This window comes from Drosophila novamexicana, unplaced genomic scaffold, assembly GCF_003285875.2.
Source record: "Drosophila novamexicana strain 15010-1031.04,08,12 unplaced genomic scaffold, DnovRS2.1 tig00000108-arrow-pilon, whole genome shotgun sequence".
NCBI lineage: Eukaryota > Metazoa > Arthropoda > Insecta > Diptera > Drosophilidae > Drosophila > Drosophila novamexicana.
This window is the reverse complement of record NW_020824772.1, coordinates 1,294,690-1,312,967: the sequence shown is the minus strand read 5'-3', so window position 1 is coordinate 1,312,967 and position 18,278 is coordinate 1,294,690. Positions and strand designations below refer to the sequence as shown.

Genomic DNA, 18,278 nt, shown 5'->3' with positions numbered 1-18,278 from the left:
TTTAAAGGTCGCATTTCGATGAACATTTATTCTTATAGTCATTACGCTGAACGAAGAAATTGTAAAGTCGCCGGACTCCATCGTGGAAGAATTTAATAATCAAGTAAGATATATTAACTTTATACTGCAATGGCTTTGCTGCTGAAAACGCGAACTATGTTGTTTATATAGATATATATATATATGATATATATATATATTCTTTCCGATTCCGAACGATTCTTTCTAGAAATATACCTACCTTCTAACGATCCATTCTCTGTACGATATATATATATATATATATATATATATATATATTTATTTATATGGGTCGTTAGAAGGTAGGTATCTTTCTAGAAAGAATTGGTCGAATGTTACTTCAACCTACATACGACATTGCCACAAAAACATCTGTTATGAACGGATTTATACAACACTGCATAAAGAAGAAGCCCTTATCTATGAACCACAAATAGTTAATGCCGAGTACGGTTAATAGACATATCTTGAAAACATAAAGTTTTCCATAGAACAACTTAATTTTCGACCGATCGTTCCAATGGCAGCTTTATGATATATGTAGTTGTCCGATGAAGCCGGCTCCGACTGCGAGCAACAGCATACTGATTAAGAATATATGTACTTTATGGGGTCGGAGATGTCTCCATCTATGCGTTACACATTCACGATAAAACATAATAATAAATTTAAACAAGTAAGAGGTTCTAGTCGGGAGCTCCCGACCTGGTGATACCCTGAACCCTCTACTTCCAACATCAAATATATATATATATATTCTATTTTGGAAGCTATATGTCAAGTTTGGTGACTCTAGCTCTTATTATTTACAAAAATTTCCCAAAAACAGGATATCGATATCGATTTTTATCGATTGCTTGGAAACGGAGTAAGTTATCGATTATCGGAAACAAACTCGATCTGCGCGGGAACTAGGAGCATCTACACCTTTCAAGTCTCTAGCTCCATACATACGGACGGACGGACGGATAGACAGACGGACATGGCTAGATCGACTCGGCTATTGATGCTGATCAAGAATATATATACTTTATGGGGTCGTAGATGCTTCCTTCTGCGTGTTACATACATTTGGATTTTGCACAAATACAATATACCCATATATCCATTTTTAATGGGTTCAGGGTATAAAAAAAAAATTGAAAAATAAATAAATAATTTATCGATGTTAATATGGAGAGCATCAAATTGTAAAAGGTAAGCTCGTTCATACCGTTTTGCAATGGGCATAAATATTAAAAGTTTATAAGTTATTACAATAAATGCATGTATAACATGTATGAGTCTCTAGTTGGGAGTTTCCGATACTACTGATACTGATCAGGAATATATATGTGGACTGCTTCCCTTTGCCTGTTAGATACATTTGCAAAAATACATTACATCCATTTTTAAAGGGTTCAGGTTATAAGAAAGTGCGACAAAAGCTGCGATAGTCTACAATATAACGTCCTTTGGATGACATTCGCCAGTCAAATGTTTGTTCGAAAAATTGGTTAGCCTGGGTAAGGAATTGTTTTTTCTTCTTGCTAAAAGAAAGTATTGCCGTGAGTTATTTTGTTGGTATTACTAAGTGATTGTAGCATACGTTTGTTGAATACTAATCATTGCTGCGGAGCAACTGTCAGATTGGGTTTCGGTAGCGAATCTGCTGATTGGAAGATTCTATTGGTTGAACATCGATCGAACTTGAGAAGTATTCATTACAGCAGGGTAAGGCTCAGCAGTATCTACAGTTCTCAAGAACTGTACTGAACTGGCAGGGAACGCCGCGATTACTCCGCTCCATCAAACTCGTAGGAAATCCATGCAATCGGGCATCAGTGAGTCCAAGTGCAGCTCCATATCGCTAAAAGTGGCTCAAAAGATTGAAAAGCAGAGCCGATGGTTGCATAGCCGATTGTGCCGAAAGAAATCCTGGGACGGAGCACGACATCATGCAGGAATTGCTGCAACGGGGGAAGCAATCTGCCAAAGGACTGGATGACTAAATTCACCAGCGAGAGAGAGAGAGAGAGAAAGATAGAGAGCAAAGTTTAAAGGAAAGTGTGGTAAAATATGGGTTGGATGTGACAGGAATGCATAGGAGGGGAAAGGAATGTTGCGGAGGAGAGGCTTGGGTATGCATAAAAGTCAAGTCGGAACTGAAGGCCTACGAGCTAAATATTCCAACGGAAGTTCCGCTCCGAGAGTTGAAAAGGCGCCTTTGTGAGCGACAGATCGCATTCCGGGATAAATACTATAGACTGTACGATCATAGCTTCAGGGACGATCTTTTCAGAGTGCGCTGAAACTTCTGCGGTTGGTAGATGAGAAGCCTAGAAAGAAGGATTTGAATAAGGACGCGGATAAGATCGATAAGAAATACCAATTATTGTGAAATACACACACACTCAGTACGCGCCGACATACACATATGTATGTGAAGTGATGTAATTAAGTATGTTCACACGAAGATCATATATACCATATATGTCCATATATGGACACTGCATAACATTTGAAAATTGCTAATAACCAGCGCAAATTCCCTTGTCAAACTAATCGCGTAGGCGACATATCCGTAGATGGTAACTAAAATTCCATTTGATAACATATCGCGGCTTGTTATCAAATACAAATACTTGTGAATTTCGAACGATTCTCTTAGCCAAAAACACACTATCTTTGCAATCTTATACCGAAGAAATACATATCAATTGATTGTGAGTATAAGCTTTGTAGAACTTGCAGCTACCGATTAGTAAGCGAACACCCTTTTGTAAGTAAGTAATGTGCACATATATAAATACATACATACATACATACTTACGCACATACTTACAAACATACATTCATGCATGCATACATACATACATTAGTACATTAATACATGCAGACACGCCCACATACACACATAAACATAAACATACATACATACACACATGCATCATGTAGGCCCACATACATACATACATGCATGCATGCAAACATACTTTAGTACATTAATACATGCAGACACGCCCACATACACACATACATCATGTAGACACACATACATACATACATACATACATTCATGCATACATACATGAATACATACAGACACACATGCATACATACATGCATACATACACACATACATATGAAAAATTTAAATCTACCCGTATTATCGTGAACTCAACGTCATAAGATAAATTTAGCAGGAATATTCATTATATTTTCATGTTGAAATGAATTTTTATAAAGGGCTTTGAAATTGAATTTGAACCAAAAACATTGCCATCAAGGATGCATGGATTTTCCGGAAAATATGACACTTCCAATATGAATTTGAACAAAAATCGTTGGAAATGATGATACAGAAAAAAGTTTCACACAACCGTTTTTCACGATTTAGCTTATCTTCTAGTCGAAGTCTCCTATTAATTTCTCTTATTGTTATATATTTGTACTCGTGTCTCTTTTTTATCAATCAATGTACACTGACTCGGTAGCCCGGTACGACGGCTCAGTATGCTATTAACACTATACGGGCCAATATTATACAATGCTTTGAGTCAACCAAGAAATAATATTGCATTGATAATATTAGTGAAAAATGAATGTAATGATATTTTGATACGCTTTGCTTATTTGGTTATTTGTCTTCCATTTGCTTGAACTTCTTCCAGGCAAAGATGATTCTGAGCCTGGCGCTCATTTTGAGTGCCAGTGTAGAGTCCTTCAATTCAGTGAGGAGAGCTGAACTAGATTGCGGCTGCTTCTTCCCCGTGGAGCGGGTCGCGAACTGCTCAAATCGACCAAGCATTGACTTTAAGTGCTTGAGAAAGAGAGCCCCAACCGAGCTCTGGCTGAGGTGGAATAATTATTCAGCAGTGCCAGAGGAACTATTGCACGATTTCAATAGCACCAGAAAAATTGATCTATCACACAATAATATAGAAGTGCTGCCCGTTGGCATTGCGGAATGTCTACCACAGTTATGGCATTTGGTTCTCGATCACAACAACTTCTCTGACCCAAACGAACTCCTGCGCATAAATATACGAGGCAAGGCGTCGATGCATTACAATCCATTTAAGTGCGATTGCAGCGATCCCAACTATAAGCAAATCCTGAATCAAGCTAACGTACGCAAATGGATATCATGTACAAAAGGGCAGAGATTAATCGTGTATTTGTGTTGCCTTTACAGAATTTAAGGACAACCGTCGTGTGTGCAAATAATAAAACTGGCAAGCCCAAATCGTATCTGGACCTTTGCTACCAATCGCACAGCTATGAAGAACAAGTTAACCAGCGGATATTGTGGCCTTTAATAACAATCGTTATTGTTATTTTTATTGTACATGTCATCATTTGCCGCAGATAAGCGTGAATCATTATACTATACTATATTGAATCATAATATGAAAATTTGTTAAGCTACAGTATTAGCATATCAGCTATAAATAAAAGAATCTTAATCTAAAAATAAGAAAAGGTTACAACAGATATCTTAGATAGATACAATGTAAAAGATAGCTGTAAGATATATACTTTATGCGTCGGCTTGTTACATACATTTACATTTCGCACAAATACAAAATACACTTTTTGCCCATTTTTATAGAAATACTTTGTATTCTCCTTTTAACTAATATCTACCGTTTTATGTGTTTAAACTTTTTTCGTCAACAATTTTGTTGGTCCTGTACAAGAGTACCAAAAGATATTTGGTCCATTCAGAAGTGTTGCATACTTTTTGGCGCTTATAGAAAAAATGTTTACTGGTACACTGAGCAACCCTAATGGTGGGAGGAAAGCCTACTACAAAAGCTAACTGAAAGCTTGCCGCACCGCAAAAGCTTAAAGCGTGTGCGCCAAAGCTCATTACTGAGCACCGTTTTCAGGGTAGGGGGCAATAGCAAAGGCTGCCCCAGTTTTTGCCAGCAGCCCTGACATGCAGCAAGCATAAAAGAACCAGAAAGTGGGTCAAGTAACTGGCGGCTGCCCTTGGCACGGCGAATTTGTCCTTGATGTTAGCGTTAGCGCATCCAATTGAGATGGAATACACGGCATCCGGCCTGGAGTTGGGTTTGGGTTGGGTTGTTTACCCAGAAATCGACCTGTGTGCCAATAGAGTTTATAAGAAATATATTTTCTTATTCCAATTGCTGGCTTTTTTATACCCTGAACCCATTAAAAACGGGTATATGGGTATATTGTATTTGTGCGAAATCCAAATGTATGTAACAGGCAGAAGGAAGCATCTCCGACCCCATAAAGTATAAATATTCTTGATCAGCACCAATGGCCGAGTTGATCTAGCCATGTCCGTCTGTCTGTCCATCCGTCCGTCCGTCCGACTGTCCGTCCGTTCGTCCGTATGTATGAACGCAAGGATATCAGAACCTATAAGAGCTAGAGAATGAAATTTCAGATGTAGATGTTCCTAGCTCCCGCGCAGATCGAGTTTGTTTCCGATAATCGATAACTTACTCCGTTTCCAAGCAATCGATAAAAATCGATATCGATATCCTGTTTTTTGCGCAATTTTGGTAAATAATAAGAGCTAGAGTCACCAAACTTGACATATAGCTTCCAAAATAGAACATATATATATATATATATATATTTGATATTGGAACAACAGGGTTCAGGGTATCCCCTAGTCGGGAGCTCCCGACTAGAACCTCTTGTTTTTGTAAACGTAAATAAAGCTTTTGCAATTATACTTTCTTTTTAACTTACAACGTTTTATTACAAATGTAAATTTAGTCAAATTAAGCTTAAATTGAGCTTAAATATTATTTTCTTGGTTTAATATCTATTATCTTTTAATGTGTGTCCATAATTGTTATTCATGATACATATTATAAATATGGGCGACTTGCGTTTAGTGGCTGAGGGCTGGCCGGGCCCTGACACAGATACACACACATACTACCTGCACACACACATATGTACATACATTTACACATACACATAATTTCGTGCAGCGCCTGGAATGTGGGTCAACATATTTTCGCTGCTGCCTGACGCTGCGTTTTGACCCATTTTTGTTTTATATACTTCATTTCTCTTTTTTTTTTGTATGTTGCAGGCTGCGACGTCAGTTGCCACACAGTGTTGCAGGCGATATTAAACATACAATTTATGGCTGGTGGCAATTGCACTCGCAGTTCAAAGTTCAGTGCAACAACAACAACAACAGCTTTGGGGTGGGTTGCGGCACAGTTCCCTGATCTGCGCCCAATTTTGTTGCATTGTCGTCTCTCGATTGGAACAATGAAAATGTCTGTCTGCCATGTTGCTGCTTTCCACGAAAAATTTATGACCGACTGTCAACGCTGCCACGCACAGCCCAGGGGCAAAGACCAAGCGCAGTTGTGTGTGTGTGTGGCACGGGAGCGGCAATTCGATGATCGGTGAAATTAGTTTGTTAGCCATGTCAAGTATGCTCTTTGCTTTTTTTTGTCAAACAGGTGCCGCGTCTCTGGCTGCAGCGAACTGTGGCCAACCGGTTGTCAAAATGCTGGACATGACATAAATTTGTATCTGCAACTGGCAACTGGCAACTGGCAACTTGACGTCTCGCCTTGCCACAGCCCGGAACGTACCGCACTTTGTTTCTACATATTTCAGCGCTCATCTTTGTCTGGAATTTATGCTTCCTGGCGCTGACGTGTGCACATCAATCAGACGACGCGTTTGCTAACTTGATGTTCATTATGTGCACAACGCTGACCCCTCACCCCCTGGCAAACAACAACAACAACAACAAGCTGCAAACAATGGCAACAAGCATTCTAATTGAGCCAGCACGCAACTTGCAACCGTTTTTAATCCCAATTTCAATGCCACCGAGGCTGACTGTTGGCGTAGCGCCCAGCTTTGGCCTCCTCTGACAGCTTTGATGGACATCTGACACACACTTTCGTGGCACAAACAAACACACACACACACACACACAGCTGGACAGCTGAGAAAGCAGCAATTGAACTCATTTATACATAAAGAAAATGAATAGATATAGAAGCTAAGCTATAGTTTCCAGATTCTGTTAAATCATGAAAGACATAAAAAAAAGAAAGCTATGCAAATATGTTATCAATTTTGCCAATTAACCACGCCCACTTAACCAATATATATGTATATATATATATCAATCTTTACTCAAAATTTGTTCACTCCAGCTATAAAACGTGCATAAAAAGATCTCTCGATTGACCTCTGAACTTGCAAAGATCCAACTATTAAACCTGAATTATAAATCCAAATAACGGTTAAGCACATGATAAGAACTTGCGACAGATTCTTGCAGAGATTCATCAACTGTTAACACGTTATGGGCTGCAGCTGTTGGTTAGACAAGGAGAGGCAATTGCAATGTGCACTGCTTGCACGCCATTGGTCGCAGCGCTTTTGATCCCGTTAGCTTAGTTGTGAGCGCAGAAGCTATAATATTTGTGTGCTCTTCACTCTTACTGTTTAGTGTGTGGGCGTCTGTCCTGCAGATCGGTTGTGTTCGTTGCGCGGGTTTTAAAAATCGTTTTCTAATAAAGTTGATTTAACTAAAGGTTCTTAGGCGCGACTAACTTATGTTAACGGTGTGTATGTGTGCATAAGTGTTTTGTTAAAATATTTCATGGCTGTCTTTGAGCCGTGCTTCGCACTTGAATATAGATTTCTTGGTGCTGAGCTTTTTCACTAAACACAAATTGGCGCGCTTTTGCACATTATACACAGCCAAAGAGAGAGAGAGAGAGAGGAAAAGGGAGTGAGAGCGCAAGAGAATTCCATAATCTTATTTGAAACAGGTAATCGGGCTCTTAAATAAGTTGTAGGCATGTATATGTGTATAACATATACCCTTAACAGAAAATGTTGTATTGTTTTTTTTTATTTATCATCAAAATAGAAGTAAAATAAGCCTAAATAACAGTTTTGCCTGGATAAAATTAAAAAAAAAAAGACATTAGAATATATATATTTTTATATAAAATTCAACAAAATACTAAAAAAAAAGTAACGTCCCTATTTAAACAATCGGGAATAGGTTTTGCTATTTGTGTGTGAGGGTATAAAATGTTCGGCGTGCCGAAAATAGCTGTTCTTTCTCATTGAGTATAGCAAAGGTCCTGATAGAAGTCCGATCCAACTCTTACATTAACTGAGCTCAATGTGTTTCCTAACTTGATAAGAAATGGAATAATGTTGACTTGTTTGACGTGAAAGTGGAAGGCCAACCCCAACGGCAAAGTTCAAGAAAAGGACAGGAATGTATCGAATGTTGCGCATGTGCAGGGCGCGATGGCAGTCGATGAAAACTAAAAAGCTGAGGCGAAAATGGAAAGTTCGTATTGCGGTATCCATCAGAACGGCCAGCGCCCAGTTAAAGACGCGAACAAACCCAATAGCATAAAATGTAATCATATACCCAAAGTATATACACACACACACACACAGATACACACACAGATACATGTGAGTACATATTATGGAAGTATTTTGAAAATCCGGTTTCGAAGGCAATCGAAACCAAATCGCACACACACACACACATACACACAGCATGTATACAAAGGCAACAATAACAAGATGAACACAAAAGTTACAACAAACCAACATTTTACAAAAGAAATACAGATATCCGACTTATATACAGAGGAATTAAGAGATTAATCAAATAATTATAATTAATTCATACACAACTTCGTAGTCCAAGCAAAGGAACTGCTTAGTAGGACTAGCTTGGCATAGGCAAACTTATTTAGCCACCCACCGGAGAGCGCCCACCGTGCGCTCATTCCAATCAGACGAATTGAGGACACTGTTAGCTAACAGCAGTTCCCGTTCTAATTGACAAATGTGCGCTCTTACAATATTAAGCGCAGCACACACACATACGCGCACACACTACAGAGACTCTCTTTGACTCTATGAGAGCATTAGAGCGAGCAAGCTGACTGTTGATTTGCCCTCTCGACTGGTTGACCTATTTTCCAGTTTGGTAATATGCCAGTGAGTGTTTGTTCATGTGTGTGTGTGTGCATGTGTGCGTGTGAGCGCGCCTTCTGTTGTTGTCTTGCTCCATCTAACGCTTTGTTTGGGTTTTGCTTTTTTCGTTTCTCTTCGTTTGGTTTGATTTTGTAACACACAGATTGCACCGGCAGTCGCTGCGCTGTTGTTGTTACTATTGCCGTTTTTTTTTTGTTTTTTTTGTTTTTGTTTTCGTAACTGCGTATTTGTTGTAATGCCCAACGACAAGCGCTGGCAACGCTCCGTTGAATACAATTTGTGGTTGTTGCTGCTGCTGCTAGCAACTGCGGCTGAGGAATTTCCACTCAAGAAATGATTAATTGATTTTGGCAGATAGCGCATCTCTGCAGTTGGGCGCCATTGCGGGCTACAGGTTGTCCAAATGCAAATTTATTCAGCTAGGCAATGCTCAAAATCTGTGAAATCTTGAATGAAAATTTCATATTAACAGTCTTCAGATATTTGAATGTATATATGCCAGTTGTATATGCTTAAAAACGTTTGACAACGTCCCCCTTTGACCCACACCGTAAACTACGCAACGCATTTGGACATCTATCGCAAATGGCGTTTTCAAATGCTTTAGGCATGAAATCCACCCCAAAAATATCAAAACAACAACAACAACAACGAACGAGCACAGCATAAATCTATGCGCCTGTACATGAATACGTATGTACATGTATGTATGTATGTGTGTAGTTATGTGCGCATATTGGCCCCTGTAGCGCTGATGGATATCGAGGCAGCGTACGCCCAGAAAACGACAGCCCCAGCCTCTGCCCCCAGCCCTCGGCCCCGAGCCAGCCCCCGCATGCTGACAGCAGTGGCGTCGCTGTGGTATGCCTACACAGAGGTCATTCCAAAGGCAACAACAATGCCAATATAACAGCTACAGCATACAACATACAGCCAGCATAATACAGCAACAACAGAGGCCCCCCAAAAATCAGAGATATGTATGTATGCACGTGTGTATGTGTGTATGCGCGTTCAATATTCACAGCAGCGACATCAACAACAGCAGCAACATCGCGGTGTTGCCGATGTAAACAAAAGCATAATAACAGCTGTGAGTTGCTGAGAGCGGAGAGAGCAAGATCACGCTCTCACCCACACACAAGTACACAAATAAAGTGCTCTCTTCAACTGTTAAACTTGTGACGTTGACAGAAAACCGGCCGGCAATTTTTATAGCAATGCCCTGCAATAGGAATAAGACTAACATGGCATATATATTTTGACAATATGTTTAAACTAAGTATAATTTATTAAAGAGGAGACTGAAATTACGGTGTTATCAATAGATATTCCCTATATACAAAATACAACATACATAGCAGATCACATATATTTTTTTGTTAAGAATAGTAGCTAAAACTTACTAACCTAAGGGGAATTAATTTATTTTTTAGCCATATAAGTTAAGCGTTAGAGTACTTGGAAGTCATACAAACACAAGCAGTGTGCTCTCATCTGTTATGTGGCTGAGTGCTTGCTGTGCTCAACAGCTGTTTTCGCAACATTGTTGCTGCTCTGCCAACAACAGCTGTTATCGTGTTGGCAGCGTTTCCTGCTCTCTCTCTCTCTCTCTCTCTCACCCACTCTCTTCGCTCTGTTGTTCGTATCGCGCACAGCAGGCATAAACATGCACACTCTCACACACACACGCACAGCTATGCATACAAATACAGAGTTATGCGGCGCTCTGTTGACGTTGTGAAAAATGTTGACAAGTGTTTAACTTTTTGTTAACTGCGTAGTTTTTTTTGGGTTGGGGTTGGCAGCAGCAACAAACGACGACGTCGACATTTGCTGTTATGCTGGCAAACAGGCGATGATGGCGTCATAGAGACACAGATACACAGACACACACATATGTACATATGCACATACCCGCTGACTGACTGGCTGGTCATATTGATAAGCGCACTGCGCTGCTGCGTATTGATACCAATTGGCGTTAATTAGGTGGGCAAAGAGGAAGAAAATGCCAATTTAGAAATGATTTTCTTTATTGTCCTGGGCTGTATATAATGGCATATCTTATTAAAATTTATATGCATATACACAAGCATGTTTTTATGTACTTAGATACGCATTTTCAGTGCCAGTAGCTTGACACATCGACATAACAAATTAACAGCTAGTCTAGATGCTAACATTTTTCGATAGCCGCGACTGTTAACTCAATTGAGGCCTATGTTTTAAGTATGTGCGCGCGTGTGTGTGTATGTGTATGTGGTGAATGCATTTTCGACGCTTTCAAGAGCATGTTTCTCAAGTATTTTACGTATTATGTTGGCAGCAGGGGAAAAACTTGCACACACTCAAACACGCCATACACACACACACACACACACACACACACACACAAACACAGCTGCATTTATGTTGTTTTTCAAAGCAGGTACGTACGAAAGCATAATATATGTAAATACAACAAACCAAGCAAGCAACAGCAACAGAGAGCAACACCCCAGACAGAGAGGCAGAGCAAGAGAGATAGCGAAAGAGCGCTGTGCTTGTGTGTGTGTGAGTATGTGCTTGTGTGAGTGCTGCTCGCTGCGCGTAACTGTAACTCGTCGTTCGCTCGCTCAGTCTTTGATAGCCAACTCTCGTGTACAGACCGATAAGCGCTTATTGCAAGCTGCCCTCGTCGTCACCGCAGACGCCAAAAACCCCGAACAATCAAAACAATCCAAAATAATAAAATATATATGGAACAGAAAACAATTGACAACAGTGTGAATGCTTCTTAATTGAAGGCAACAAAACGCATTGGGTAAGCCCTAGCAATAACAACAACAACAACTACAGCAGCAACAACAACAACAGCAGCAGCAACAACTACAACTACAACCATAATAACAACCAACAAATACTGCAGCATCAGAAGCAACGGACAGCAGATTGCATCCATTTTGCTCTCTTGCGCTTTGTTAGTGTGTTCTGTGTGCGTGTGCCTGTGCCTGTGCCTGGGCCTGTGTGTGTGAGACGAAAGAAAAAAACTTGGAAGAAAAAGTGAAACGACCGGCAGCGAAAGCAGCGTGAAAGCAAAGCAAGCAATAAATATATATATATATATGTACATACATATACACACACATACATAGGCATATGTAGTTATGTGCATATAGAAAATAAAACGCCAATCAGCGCAATTTAACAACAACAACAACAACAGAGAACAATATAAAACATATCGATTAGCCAACAGATTAGAGAACAAAAACTGAAACAAACATTTGATGTGACATCAATAAAACAAAAGAAGAAGAATATTGCAAACGTAATTTTGTTAATTTCCGTGACAGTGGCAACTGGCTGTCAAGCTGACGTTAAAAACGCTTAAAATTGGATTATGCTTAGGCACAAACGCAACAGCAGCAACGCCCAACAGAAGACGCACAGCGAGCATGTGAAGCTGGCCGGAAAACCAGATGCACTGCATCCCCAGTTGTATAGGAATACGCCCGTCCAGCGTTTACAGTTCAATCAGCATTTGAACCAGCGTGTCACGTTCTGCCTGGAGCTCTATCACAAGAACATTATCAAAAAACTATCCGAGCTTAGGAAGATAAACGTTTACAAATTGACCAAAAACGTTTGCCAGACTTAAGATACTTTTATTAAATAAATAAAAAAAAAAAAAAACAAAAACAAACTGTGTGCAACAAGTTGTCCAAGTGAAGCTCAAAGTTTTTGTGCGTGTGTGTGTGTGCGTGCGTGTGTGCGCGCAGCTGTATATGTGTGTATATACAGTATATACAGTGAAGTTGAAAATTCAAATTAAAAAATACAAATAAAAAACAAAAAGTGCAATACACAAAAAAAAAAGAAAAAGAAGAAGAGCGTGCAACAAAAATGTCAAGTGCAAAAAATGCTGCTGCCAGCCAAACAAGCCAAGTTCAAGTCTTAAATTCATGGTAAAAACTAAACAAAGCAAACTAAAACAACGGCAAACAAAAAACGTAGTAAAAAGTGTTTTCAAGTTTTGCAACTGCCACAATCAAATAAAAAAATAAACAAAAAAAACGCTAGAAAAACGCGAGTAAAACGCGCGCGCTGCACGCCAACAAACGTTGAAATATAAGTATATAAAGGCCAGAAAATTAACACGAAAATGTCCACTAGCCGCCGCTTGGCCAAACGCTCAATAATTGGCACCAAAGTGTGCGCACCCGGCCCCGACGGCCTCTGGTACTCGGGCGTCATACAGGACGTTAAAACGCCAACATCCATGTCCTCCACGCCGGAGCCAATGCCGCCGCCCACCTTCCTGGCACCGGGCGATGCCCAGTTGAACGCGGACACGCGCTATATTGTCCGTTTCGATTTCAAGACCCAATCGCTGCCGTCTGGCGTCGCCGCCGCGTCGTCCGTGTCCTCGTCCGCGTCCGGGTCCTCGGAATCGGTTATTGTGGAGACGCGACGCGCCGCTGCCGCCGCCAATGTGCACATCAGTCCGGCTCAGGCATTGCGCCGCAACGCCATGACAAAGGAGTTTCGCGAATCGGATCTTATCGGGCCCGGCTTTCGATCCATTATGAGCATACAGCTCCAGCCCGGACAGCGCATCTTTCTCACCTACAATGGACGCGAGCAGAGCGGCGACGTGGTCCTGCACGATGTCGCCAAAGATGAGGTGGTCGTCAAGATAACCCCAGCTGGAAATGAGGTGAGTCTCAAGCTACAAACCAACTAAATCCAACCTAATCCTAGAGTGATCCGATAGGATTCTGGGTGGGACCAATAATCAGACAAGTATATTTATAATGTATATAGGAAGATTATAATCTAAAGAGATTTGTCTATTTGCCAGATTCAATCTAGCTGAGATCCAAGAAATTGAATATTATAAATTCTGTTTGAATACAGATAAATGTATTCATTTATATCTCAATTAAAATAATGTTTAATTAAGGCCAAGATTTCCTTTAAGAGCATATGGGAAATCCCTATAAAAAGAGTATTTGACTCTTTTTTTTGATATCTGAAAAGATGAGATAATTAAGATGCAATATTCAAAGCAGAATTTAATCATATTATACTCTAGAGCTTAAAATTGTATTTGCTCGGGACAATTTGCATGCGATAGAAGCCAATTTCACTTTGTGCGCTTGAACTGTTTTCTTGGCTAATTAGCTCAATCGAAACATTTAAAAAAAGAGGCAAGCTTCTGTTATTTGATTTGTGTGCCTCCACATGGTTGCACGTTGTGTCCGCCCACGACATGACAACTGTGCAGCTGGCGCTGGCGGCGTGCGTTAAAAAGTGTGTCAAGGTCAGCCCCAGCCACAGCCCCAGCCCCAGCGAGAGTCACAGCTAAAATGTTGGGGGGCGCTCCACATACTTAAACATGTATCTATGCATCTATGTATATATGTATCTACGTATCTGTGCATCTCTATGTGTCTATGTATCTTTGAATCTATGAAGCTATGAATTTATGTAACTATGAATCTATGTATCGTAACAACGCATGGCGGCGCATAGCATGCACATTATGTATATGTTTTTGTGCTCTTATGTGCATTCGCTCTTTCTATGTCTTTGTGACACGGCAAATTGGTTTTGGGGGTCGCATTTCGCGTTTCAGAGTCACGTAACTGGGTTAACGCGGCTAACTGAGTGTGGCCTTCTTCTTCCGCTGCCCCGGGGATGGCCCAAATCCAAAGGCAAACCAAACAAATTGCTATACTCCAGTTGTCGACATCATCGTGTGCTATATGAAACATAAGAGCCCAACAAATTCAACTTTTGTCATAAAAGCTGCCCCGTCTTATTTCAAAGTTGGTTCTGCGATCATTCTATAGAAAACATTAGGTATTAATTTATATATTTTAAGGAAAATATGTAGAAGAGAAGAAAGGGAAAAACTCAATTTTTTAAATAAAATAATATATAAAATAATATATAAAATAATATAAATAATAATATTATTATGACTAATATTAATGTTCATTTTACTAATATTATTGTAACTATATTTATTTTTATTATTATTATTATTGTTATTTGATTATTATTATTAGTATTATTATTATTATTATTATTATTATTATTAATATTATTTGTATTGTCATTATTTTTATTATTATTATTTTTATTATTATTATTATTATTATTATTATTATTATGATTATTATTATTAATATTATTATTGTTATTTGTATTATTATTGTTATGGTTATTATTATTGCTATAATTATTTTTATTATTATAATTATTATTATAAAAGGTGGTCTTAGTTAAGCTAAACCTAAATATTCTCAATTGTTGGCTGATCACAAATTTTTTTCAATTATATCATTATTTTTAAAGATATTCCATTCCATGAATAAATAACCGGGTCAGCCTCCATTCCTGTGAAATATCTGTTTTATATATAAATTGTTAACATAATGAACAATTGGTTAAAGACACTTTTGTATGGGGCAACTGTTTGCTTCTGCGAAAACAACTGAACTCATCGGGGCTCACGTTCAGCGCTGCGAAGCTATGCTCCAAAATCATCCGTCTCCGACTACAGCCCCAACAAAATTACGTCACTCGAGAGACGAGCAGCCCGCACGATTGGAGTGTGAAACATCGTTTGGGGCATTTATAGAATCGCTCGATTTCGATGCCGATGCCGATGGCGATGGCGATGCCAATGACGATGCCATCGATGTCGTAATGAAAAATTTGTTTAGCATTAAATTCGTGAAAGAATGCGATAGACCAAAAACGAAAAGCAATGTGCGTTGCATGTTCAGGGTTAGATAAACATACTATATGCTACTATGTTGATGGGGCGTTCAATTCTCACAATTCTGACGCTTTTCGCCTAATTATATAGATTGCTCGCCATTGGAATAGTTGCTGCTTAATTGCGTCATAAGTCAAGTAGATACATAAAATTATTATTGATAGATGTCATTGATACATGTGTAGTTAAATAAATGCCGCTGCATGTTGTACTATATGTAGATGTATCTGTGAGATACATACGCACGTTCCACGACTGAGACCGGCATCGGCCTCGAACTGCGATTTCTACATTACCTCCTCTATCTATCTCTACGTATCTCTCTCTTTCTTTGTCGCTTGTATTTTGCCTTTTGCTTGCGCTCATTCCTCGTATCTACTTCCTACACTCGCAAGTTGTTTTGTTTTGTATTTTTATTTATTTTTTTTTGCCCGCCTGTTCTCTATCTGCTATAGCTTTTTAACTAATAATCGCTAAATACTCGTACGTTTGCAGTTGTTGCACTGCACTGGGGCGTGCGCTAACTATGAGATACACAAATGCACAAATGTACAGATACACAGATACAGATACAGACATAGCTACAGATACAGCTACAGCCGCAGATAGCCAGTCTCAATGCCAACTCAGCTGCGCGTATCTGTTCCGTGTGGCTTGTCAGTACGTTTGTCAGTAAGCGTCTTGTATGTGTGTGTGTGCGTGTGTGTAGTTGTATCTCGAAGAGCGCGCGAGCCTCAATGTATCTAACGGATGCGCAGCGACAACATCTCATTCCAATGTGGCCCTAACATGCCTAAGGTTTCTCGATTGTGTTTTTTGCTAACAACAACAAAATGTGGGCACACTTTTTATGCAGTTTCTAAAAATATTTAACCTCTAAGTTCAAGCACATAAACTTTTCAATGAAATTGACTATAAAAGTTGGTGCATAATAAATAATTAATCTATTTTTTTCAAATATTAAGTGGATACTTGGGAGCATTCGCAAGCTTTTAGTTAGTTTAATTAGTATTTTTCCAGCTTAACGTAAGCTTTAAAATAACTTTGCAAGTTTTTTAGCTTTATGTAAGCTTTAAGTTAGCTTGACTAGAATTGTTTTAAGTTTTAACTTAAAGTTAGCTTTATGTAAGCTTAGTTGCATTTTTTCTTGCTTTAAGTAAGCTTTCAGTTAGCTTAACTACAATTTAAGTGAGCTTTAAGTTAGATTTCTATCTTAAAGTAAACTTTAAGTTTCTTTATTATTTTTCCCACTTAACTTAAGCCCTAAGTTAGCTAAACTTTAGTATTTTCTCTGGCCTTTATTTAGCTTGACCACAATATTTCTAGCTTAAAGCTCAACATGCCGCCGCTTTCAGCTTGCTTTATTAAGCCCTTGCGCGTTACAATCAAAATTTGTTTATGACCTCATCATTAGCTACGTTGTTTAGCCAGCCGGTCAGCAAGTTAGTAAATGAATTACACACCCAAAATCCAAATACAAATCAAGCAGAGTCGAAGCTTTGTGTTGTGTTGTGTTTCTTTATTTTTATTATTTTCAGCTATTGCTGTTTCCCGCAAGTCAATCAACAATTGGGCTTAAGCTCGGTTTCATAATCATAAAGTAGATGTAAAAAACAACAACAACAACAACTGGAATATGCAGATGTATAAAGGTACGTATCTGTATCTAAGGCTGTCCTCGCATAGATGTTGGGGCATGTGATGCTCACGTGCGTTGTCTGCTGCGAGCCAGTTTCATATTTTATACAATGAGCCATTGTTGTTTTGCTTGACGTTGTTTCTTGTTGTTGATGTTGTTGTTTGTTGCTACGTAAATGGGGAAAACGCAGTCTAAAAAAATATTTGAATTTGAATTTTTGTTCGACTTGAGCAACAGCCTTTTGTTTATGGCACTGAGTAAACGCACACACACACACACACAGACACATACAAAAGCTCGAGAGCCAGCCAAACTAGTTGGGGAGTGTGCCCGTGTGTGTGTGTGCGTGTGCTTGTGTGTGTTTGACGGAAACGTGAGGCAATTTATTCTAAGGTTATTTGAGCGAGAAACTTGTTGCTCGCATTTTCATTTCAATTAAGATGACGTATACGCCGCGTCAGCCGCCTAATTACCAGCCAATGAATCAGTGGCCCGCACGGCAGACAGCCCTATATTATTAACCAAGCCAATATGATTAAAGGTACAAATTAAGCTCAACTCTTCGTGCAAATGTCAGGCGCCATTTATCAACTTATTCTTACATTTTTCTTTTATTTGTTTTTATTCGGTTTTGTTGCCTGGAGCTTTGCTGTTTATGCGTTAACTGCGGCAGCAAATGCTTGGCTGCCGTCTTAAGACAAGTAGCCAGGCAGCGATTTGTTAGCTCGCACTTCCGCAGGGCATGGCCAGACCCAGAGCCCGGCTCCATTGCCAGTTCTCTCCCCTCTGCGAAGTGCATTTAAAAGCAAATTTATTTTAATGACATTGAAAATGCTGCTCGTGTATTTTACACGCAAC

The 18,278-nt window shown here is 39.3% G+C and overlaps 3 protein-coding genes and 1 long non-coding RNA gene across 4 annotated transcripts in view; 3 read left to right on the top strand and 1 right to left on the bottom strand.

Moving 5' to 3' along the window:
• The first annotated feature begins 39 nt into the window (after positions 1-39).
• On the top strand, positions 40-4,501 carry LOC115771935. Its single transcript, XM_030717836.1, has 3 exons — positions 40-103; positions 3,675-4,133; positions 4,199-4,501. Exons 2-3 carry the CDS (start codon positions 3,681-3,683, stop codon positions 4,373-4,375), a joined length of 630 nt encoding a protein of 209 aa, XP_030573696.1. The 5' UTR covers positions 40-103; positions 3,675-3,680; the 3' UTR covers positions 4,376-4,501.
• LOC115771937 lies at positions 1,236-2,530 on the bottom strand. The gene is made up of 4 exons (XR_004018997.1): positions 2,411-2,530; positions 2,178-2,339; positions 1,610-2,008; positions 1,236-1,550 (listed from the first exon to the last, which is right to left on the bottom strand). It is a non-coding gene; the product is annotated as an uncharacterized LOC115771937 (long non-coding RNA).
• Positions 4,502-12,209: 7,708 nt separating the features above from the next.
• On the top strand, positions 12,210-12,788 carry LOC115772056. The gene has a single exon (XM_030718000.1). The coding sequence runs from the start codon at positions 12,392-12,394 to the stop codon at positions 12,647-12,649; it is 258 nt and encodes an 85-aa protein (XP_030573860.1). The 5' UTR covers positions 12,210-12,391; the 3' UTR covers positions 12,650-12,788.
• A 75-nt stretch (positions 12,789-12,863) lies between these two features.
• The window catches only part of LOC115757738, a 144,347-nt gene continuing 138,932 nt past the window's right edge, over positions 12,864-18,278 (top strand). Inside the window, 1 exon segment of the mRNA XM_030698123.1 lies at positions 12,864-13,708. Within this exon segment, the coding sequence (XP_030553983.1) occupies positions 13,154-13,708 (555 nt within the window). The 5' untranslated portion in view covers positions 12,864-13,153.